We start from the raw sequence: 7,717 nt of genomic DNA on the forward strand, positions 1-7,717 counted from the left end.
GGTGATGAACAGCAGCATGGAAGTGTAAGCCGAATAAACCCTTTCCTCCCCAACTTGCTTCTTGGTCATGATGTTTGGGCAGGAATAGAAACCCTGACTAAAACAGGCACTGTGGCTGCGTGGACCAGGAGGTCCTGGAATGAGGTGGGTAGTGCCTGTGCACTCGAGGTTCAGGGCTGGTGTGGGGCAGGACTCAGAGCTGGCAAGCTACAAACTGAGTCTTAGCAGCCAAGAAGGCAAGAAAGGGGAAGCCATTTCTTCTTTGGAGTGACTCGTAAGACAGTGGCTCTCACCCCTGATTGTGCGTCTACATTGTCTAGGGACCTTTAGGTAAGCATGCTGCTGAGGCTTAGAAGCTTCGGAGGGGTTACTTGGGAACTAAGGCAAGAAGATCACCTGAGGCCAGCGGGTTTTTGTCTTGTCCCTTTAAACAGGATCACTCCAGCACAAGGTCTGGACCCTGGAACTCACTATGTAGCCCAGGCTGGCCTTGACCTGCAGCAATTCTCCTGCCTCTGCCTCTTAGGTGTAGTATCATAGGCAAGAGTCACTAAGCCCGCCTTACACGTCCAGGAGTTCGAAGCCAGCCTGGTATACTGCAAGACCTCATCTCAATCAAAACAACACAGAGCCTTTGAGAGCATCTCCTTATGCAGGTTCCAGGGGGAGGGGTTGGGACCAGCCACGGTTGGTTGGTTGTTTTAAGACAGAGTCAGAGTTTCACTCTGTTGCCTGGCTATCCTGGAGCTCACTCTGCAGACCAGCCAGGGCCACTTTAAATCTCTCAGATGCTCATCTATTTCAGGTAAGAAAAGCAAGGCTCCAAGACTTAACAGAGGGAGAGTGGCTCACCAGCATAGTCGTGGGGTCAGAGGCTGAGAGTGGAGGTCGGGTAGGAGTTCTGGAACAGTGGGGCTCCTCAGAAGCCTGGCGTCAGGCAAGGCCTCCTACCTCCCAGACCCAAGAAAGGCTGATCTGGCATCGCCTGGGCTAAGATCATCTTGGCACTGGTTCCTAGGCCCATGTCCTGGGTTCGGGGCTGAGCAGCAGAGGGCTTCATATTCCTTACAGAAAGGTGAAAGGACAGACACCATGAGCCCCCTCCTCAGGACTCCTCACATCAACAGCCACACTGTCCTTTGAGCAGCTCTGTGAGGAAGGCTGGTTGCCAGGAGCCCCCACTTACAGATGATGACCCCCCGGGGGTCTCTGGCTGTTGGTGGCTGAGCAGGACATGAGGTCTTCCCACTTCCTCAGGAGGCTTCTCTTGAGTAGCGTCCTCTTGCCTGATCACAGCAGCTCTGCAGACCCTGAGAGGCAGGCACTTGTGCGTGTCACCTAGAGCTGAGGCTTCACTCAGCACTGTTCTGTCCCTTCAGACAAATCCATGAGCCCTCTAGCAACTGGTGTGCCGTGGGCCATGGTTAGGACAGGCACAGGCCCTGAAGACCAGCTGCCTGTCAGTTACTGACCATGTGAGCCTAAGTTCATTGTATGTAAAACAGACATAACAATAGGGGAAGGAGCACAGTAGTGCCATGGTGACTAGCACAGAACAGTATATCAAGTAGGAATGATGTCTGTATATCCACGGAAGCATTGACCTCAGGCCCTTTGTCTCATGAGTTCAGTCATTCAGCCATTGCTTAGTGAGTACCTAGTAGTACTGAGCTCACAGCCAGCCTTTGAAGGTTCAGAGGTGGATAAAGCAGGGCTCTCTTTTCACACAGTGTTGTATGAGTTACTTGTGTGTTTGTGAGTGCGTGTGTGTGGACAACTTGTAAAAATCAGTTTTATTCTACCATGTGGGTTCTAGGTATGGAACTCAAGCCTTTAGACCAGGCAGCAAGCACCTTTATCTGCTGAGCCATCTCAAGGGCCCTGTGCTCTTTTATGCAAGGTGCTTTAGGCTAAGTCCTTGGCTTGCTCTGGCTTCTGCATTCTGCTGTCGTTTCCTTCCTGCCCTGCATCTCCTCTCTGTGGACTTGCCCATCCCACTGTCCTCCCACTTCAGGACAGTCCCTGAATCTCAGAACTCAAGTCAGACAGCAAATCTCCAGGAAGAGCCTGGTCGTCTGGTGACAGGTTCAACACTTACTGCCATGACACCCTGGACAGTAGTGCAGCTGTGGATGGGGAGGATGGACGGGACCTCACTTGATCTGCACTTAACTCCACAGCCTGGCACAGTGCCTGGACCAGGGAAGGACGGCTAAGTGATGCTTCAGAGACAAAGGGCTAAAAGAGCAACCAAGCATCGTGCCCCAGGGGCAGCTGGGTGTTTAAAAAGGTGAAGCCTGAAGGACTGACACTTAAGCTCACAAAGAGCCTTGCCTGCCGAGGAGAGAGCAAGGCTTCTCTGCAGGGCCTGGGCCGCTGCAGGGTCTCCGTGTGGAGTCCTTCAGAGGCACCGAGGACTTGTTAGTGACTACAATGACTCCCCCTCTCGGGGAAACTAAAACAGAACTGGAAAGTGCACGCATGTTGTATAACCCTGACCCGGGAAGCTGAGGCAGGAGAGGAAAGAGGTAGCCAAAGCAACACAGTGAGTCCAAAGTCAGCCAGGGCTTCAGAGCGAGATCCTGTCTAAGAGGGAAAACATACGGGTGAGCCTAAGACTCACTGCTGACGATGCCGGCCTGTAACCCCGGCCCCCAAGGAGGCTGACTTGGGAGGATCAGTTCATGGCCATCTGGACCACAGAGAACCTGAAGGAATAGATTGCCCATGCGTATTCCTAGCTGCCACATGCTTCTGCAATGAGACACCAGCCAGAGGCTAGGTAGTGTGGGATTCTCCCACACTCAGCTATCCACTCGGGGTCCCTTATCTGGGATCCAGGCTCAGTCCTCCAACCAGCCTCAGTAATACTGGGCCTAGAAGGTTCCTGGAAGGTAGGCCATTAGTGTCTGTAGTCCCAGTGATAGATGGCTGGTTCTCCAGCCTGGTGACCTCAGACTGCATGGATTCCCTGATAGCAACTCCCATCCCCAAAGACTTCCTGCTCTGATATCCACTGTTACTCACCCGGCCACCTGCGAGCTGTCACATTGAAAGAGCAGGACTCTAGACTCTAGACCACAGTGCCAAGTAGCTGCTGCTGCTCCCTGACCTCATGTCCTTGTGCAGCTCATCCCTGCCTCAGGCTCAGCCCCTACCTCTGCAGGATGGAGCTGTTAGCACCGCACCGCATAGCAGTCTTGTCGGGAGGGGACAACTGTGTCTGCTTGGAAGTGCTGGGAAGCCCTGTGGTTCTGAGGGACCCAGCAGGACTTGGCCTCTCAAGGGCTTCCCATCCATTGTCCCATTCAGTTTCCACAGCAGCTCTTGGCAGCTGGGAACTTTGTTCCCTTTACATGCAAAGTCAGAGCCGCAAAGAGCAGCTGCCTGTGGCCATGCGCACCTGGGGTTTGAGCTCAAGTCTCCTGGACTCTGAAGAGCCCATGGCCTTCGGAAAGGTGTCCAGCCTACCTTTCCTCTTGTCCAGGGTGGATAGAAGGCCCTCTGAGGTCAGGTGTTCCTACTTTATTCAGATCTGTCTGTCTGTCGTCTGTCTGTTTTGAAACAGGATCTTGCTGGGTGCACACCTTTAACCCCAGCACTCAGGAGGCAGAGACGGGAATCTCTGAGTTTGAGAACGGTTAGGGCTACACAGAGAAACCATGTCTTGAAAAAACAAAAACGAAAAACAAAAAAAAGAAGAAGAAGAAAGGAAGGAAGGAAGGAAGGAAGGGGAGAGGAGAGGGAGAGGGAGAGAGGATCTAGCTCTATGGCCTAAGCTGACCTTGAACTCCTATTCTCAAACAGTCTTTGTCAGTCACCCTTCCAAGTGTCAAGGACTACAGGTGTGCACCACCATGCCTGGCCAACTTACAGAGGGTTTTGTTTTTGTTTTTTTGGTTTTTCGAGACAGGGTTTCTCTGTGTAGCCCTGGCTGACCTGGAACTCACATTGTAGAGCAGGCTGGCCTCCAACTCAGAAATCCGCCTGCCTCTGCCTCCCGAGTTCTGGGATTAAAGGCGTGTGCCACCACGCCCGGCTGAGAAGCACACAATTTTAAAACCATAACTGTACAATGAGAATAAAGAGAGGAGAAATTAGAAGCCAGAGTTAAATTAGCATCCAGATTGACTGCTGAGAAGCCCTGTACAGGCTGTGCTGGTGCGGCTTTGAGTCTCTACCGCTGATGCCAGGAGAAATGAAGAGTGGGGGTCACAACCTCCCTCTTCGAGCCATCCCTAGGCCCTGGTGGGATGCCATCCTGTGCATCAGGACTTTGAGAAAAGTTTTTCATGTTGAAATACTATGTGTCACTTAATAACAAGGACACATTGTTGTGTAGCTGTCACCAACTAGAATAGTCGTGACATCACTAAGTGATAGGTCACTGTTGTATGTGTGGCCTGCCATGGAGTAGGACATGTGTGTGCTCTGTGACTGCTCACCAGCTTGCAGGAAGCACACAGAGGTCCTGTGGTGCTAGATTTTTCAAATAAACCTCCCCATCTGAACCCATTGTGCAGACAGCCTGCTGCTCAGAGCCTCAATGCTTCCTGGTTTCAGCTGGTCCCGAGGGGGTGTAGGGAGTGGAGGTTACCTCACTTTGAACCCCTCTATCCATCTCCATCACTGTGGCCAACCCCAGCTTACACTCCTCCATGGATAGAGAGCTCTCTCCTTAGGGCTGTGTACCACTGATGTCACACCCCGAGGCTCTCCCTCCCAGGTGGAGCCATCTGAATCCAGCCTTTTCTTCCAGATGCAGCTGCCATCTTGCTGGATGAACAGAACAAGCGACCCTGCAGGAAATTCCTGCTGACAGGTAAGCTCAACTCTGCTCCTGACAGAAAAGTGTCATCCTGTCTGGCCTGCGTAGCACCCACTAGTGTCTCCTCCAGTCCCTGCCACCATCCTAAACCACTTGTAGTCTTGGTCAGTTGTAACATCTCTCGGAATGTCTTCTCACCTAGAAAGACCCTCAGATGTTGAATAGGATTTTATTGGCTCACTTAGAATAAGAAGCCCTCAGGGATGTAAGCCAGGGAAGACTACTGAAGTCATAGATCAGCTGGTTAAGTTAGCAAGGGAGCCTGATCTCCTGTGTTCTCTTTCCCAGCAGGCAGAACAGAGATAAGAACAGGTCTAGAATTACAAGTTCAGAGTCAGAGCCACGTGTGCTAGGTGTTCCTTTGAAGGCCTAAGCTCATAAGGAAATGAGTATAGGATTGGTGTGCCGGTGCTGTCCCATCTTCACTTAGGAGGTGAAGTCACGAGCATTAAGAATTCAAACTCACCAGGCATGGTGGCGCATGCTTTTAATCCCAGCAGTTGGGAGGCAGAGGCAGGTGGATCTCTGAGTTTGAGGTCAACGTAGTCTACAGAGTGAGTTCCAGGACAGCCAGGGCTACACAGAGAAACCCTGTCTCAAAAAACAAAAACAAAACCAAAAAAAAACCCAAACACATATAAGGATGGAAAGTCAGGCGATGGTGGGAAAACTGGTCTCTGCTGTTTTAGAGGGCCTGTGAGCTCCTCTAAGGGATTGGCCTGAGCTTCTGGGCAGCCAAAGCAAAGGTAGAAACCACAAGGACCCACCTCGTGTATTCAGGTGCTTACTGTGGGCAAGTCCAGACTCCCCTCCGGAGCCAGTGCTGCCTGACCAGTGACCACCAAGCCTGCAGGCTTGGCCTTGGGATGTGTGTGCTGCTGCTAGTTAGCCTAGCTGAGGACATCACTAGTCTGTAATTTCGAAAGACATACTTCAGATTCCTTGATTGATAACGGGGAAGTCATCCAAACATTGACTTCTCCTTGGCAAAGATGCCTCCAAGGTCTCCGAGGAGCAGTCCAGCTGCATGCACAAGCTAAGTGAGCTGGTAGAGCGCCAGACAGGGGCACAGCGTGTACGGCGACCTAGAGAGGAAGTGTGAGCCTCTCAGGACTCCACATGCAGCTCACTGAGCCCCACAGATACTAGCCCCATGCACGGACGTGATAAGCATGACCTGCTCATGCCTGTGTGGCTCAGCACTGACAAGTTTCAGCCAGACTCTCATGGAGTCCTGATGCTTGATGGGCCAGACTGGTACCTCGGGCTCCTGAATGTGAGTAGAGCCACAGAGAGTCTGGATTTTTTTGTTCCTGACTGGGGCTGCTACTCTAGATCCTAAACTCCTGCCCTAAAACTCTGAGACCTGACTGTCAGAGTGCCCTTAGCTGAAGCGGAAACTTCCTCAGCGGAGAGTAACTGTCTTCCCATTGCAGGCCAGTGCGACTTTGGCTCCAACTGCAGGTTTTCCCACATGTCAGAACAAGATCTGCAGGAGCTGAGCGTCCAGGTGGAAGGTACGTAGAGGTGAAGCAGGATTGGTGGGTGGGGATGGGAGAGGCTGCCCTGTGCCACCCCACGCTCTCCCTTACTGGCATGTGCTGTGTAAATAAGCAAGGACTGCCCAGGCTGATGGGGAATCCCAAACCTTCCGGTTGAGTGGGTGTCAGGAACAGGGCTGTGTCCCTCAGAAATGAAGCACAGTGGCTTCTTCCCAGGACCTTGACGGTATGCCCTCGGCTTGCCTTCTGCCCTCACTAGTCCCTGTTGTTCTGGGATGCTTACCTCTCCCTCCCGTCCCTCTCCCCTGCAGTCAGGAAACACTGAGTCCTTATTTAGCACCAGGCAAGTACCCTACAGCTATGAGGATGAAGGCTGCCAAAGATACTTCCCTACTGGGCTTGGTGACACACACAAGTAATCCCAGACGGCAGGAGGATCTGGAGTTGAAGTTGTCCTGCTGAACTTGAACTGCATAGCTAGTTCAAGCCTGAGACCTGAGTCCTGCCTCCTATCCCACCCCCAAAGAAAGCACTGCCTGTGCTGAGGCTCCCGGCAGCCTGGTTAGTGTGACTTCCGTGAGAGCTGGCACGGCTGCCTCTGGGTTCACTGCTCATTCCCAATTACAGACCCGGCAGCTTCCCCCTGGATGCCCCTCACTGTCACCTGTAGCACCTGATTGAGCAGGTGGAGAAAATGAGGCAGCACTCAAGCAGAAGGTCCTGCAGGCTGGCAGGCAGCACATAGGGTTTCCAGGACCTCCCCACCCTCACCCTGGGGCAGACGTGAGGCCTCCTGGGGCAGCTGGCGTCCTGGCAGTTGCAGTCTCCAGCTCTTGGCTACACATGTGCTGTCAAGGAATGAGTGGTTGGCCTACAGTGGAGGGAACAGAGGCCATAGGCCTTGAGCAGGAGGCAGGGTTCAGTGGATAAAAGCCAGGATGAGGCCTAGGGCAGCTGACAGTTCCATCAGCTCCCCTGTAACCTTGGCATCTGAGTAATTGTGAAGGTGGGTGAGAGGATGCCTATGCGGTGTCGGTGCAGAGCCTGCTGCTGAGTCAATATGGATCCACCAGTTTATTTTCCCCTGGCTCAAGACCCCCCTCCCCCATCCCACAGGGCTAGAGCGGTGGCTCAGTGGTTAAGAACCCTAACTGTTCTTCCAGAGGTCCTAAGTTCAATTCCCAGCAACCACATGGTGGTTCATAGTCATGTGTAATGGAATTCCATGCACTTTTCTGGTGTGTCTGAAGAGAGCAATAGTGTATTGACATACATGAAATCAAAAGACCCACCCCACACTGCTCAGAGTGTGACTTACCCACACTGCTCAGAGTGTGACTTACCCACACTGCTCAGAGTGTGACTTACCCACACTGCTCAGAGTGTG

The 7,717-nt window shown here is 52.6% G+C and overlaps 1 protein-coding gene across 1 annotated transcript in view; it reads left to right on the forward strand.

Moving 5' to 3' along the window:
• Positions 1-7,717, forward strand: part of Zmat5 (zinc finger matrin-type 5) — a 35,392-nt gene that overhangs the window by 20,623 nt on the left and 7,052 nt on the right. Inside the window, exons 3-4 of the mRNA XM_021177622.2 lie at positions 4,760-4,822; positions 6,265-6,345. Coding sequence (XP_021033281.1) covers positions 4,760-4,822; positions 6,265-6,345 — 144 coding nt within the window. The remainder of the gene's footprint in view (positions 1-4,759; positions 4,823-6,264; positions 6,346-7,717) is intronic.

The sequence above is a fragment of the Mus caroli genome, chromosome 11, assembly GCF_900094665.2.
Source record: "Mus caroli chromosome 11, CAROLI_EIJ_v1.1, whole genome shotgun sequence".
NCBI lineage: Eukaryota > Metazoa > Chordata > Mammalia > Rodentia > Muridae > Mus > Mus caroli.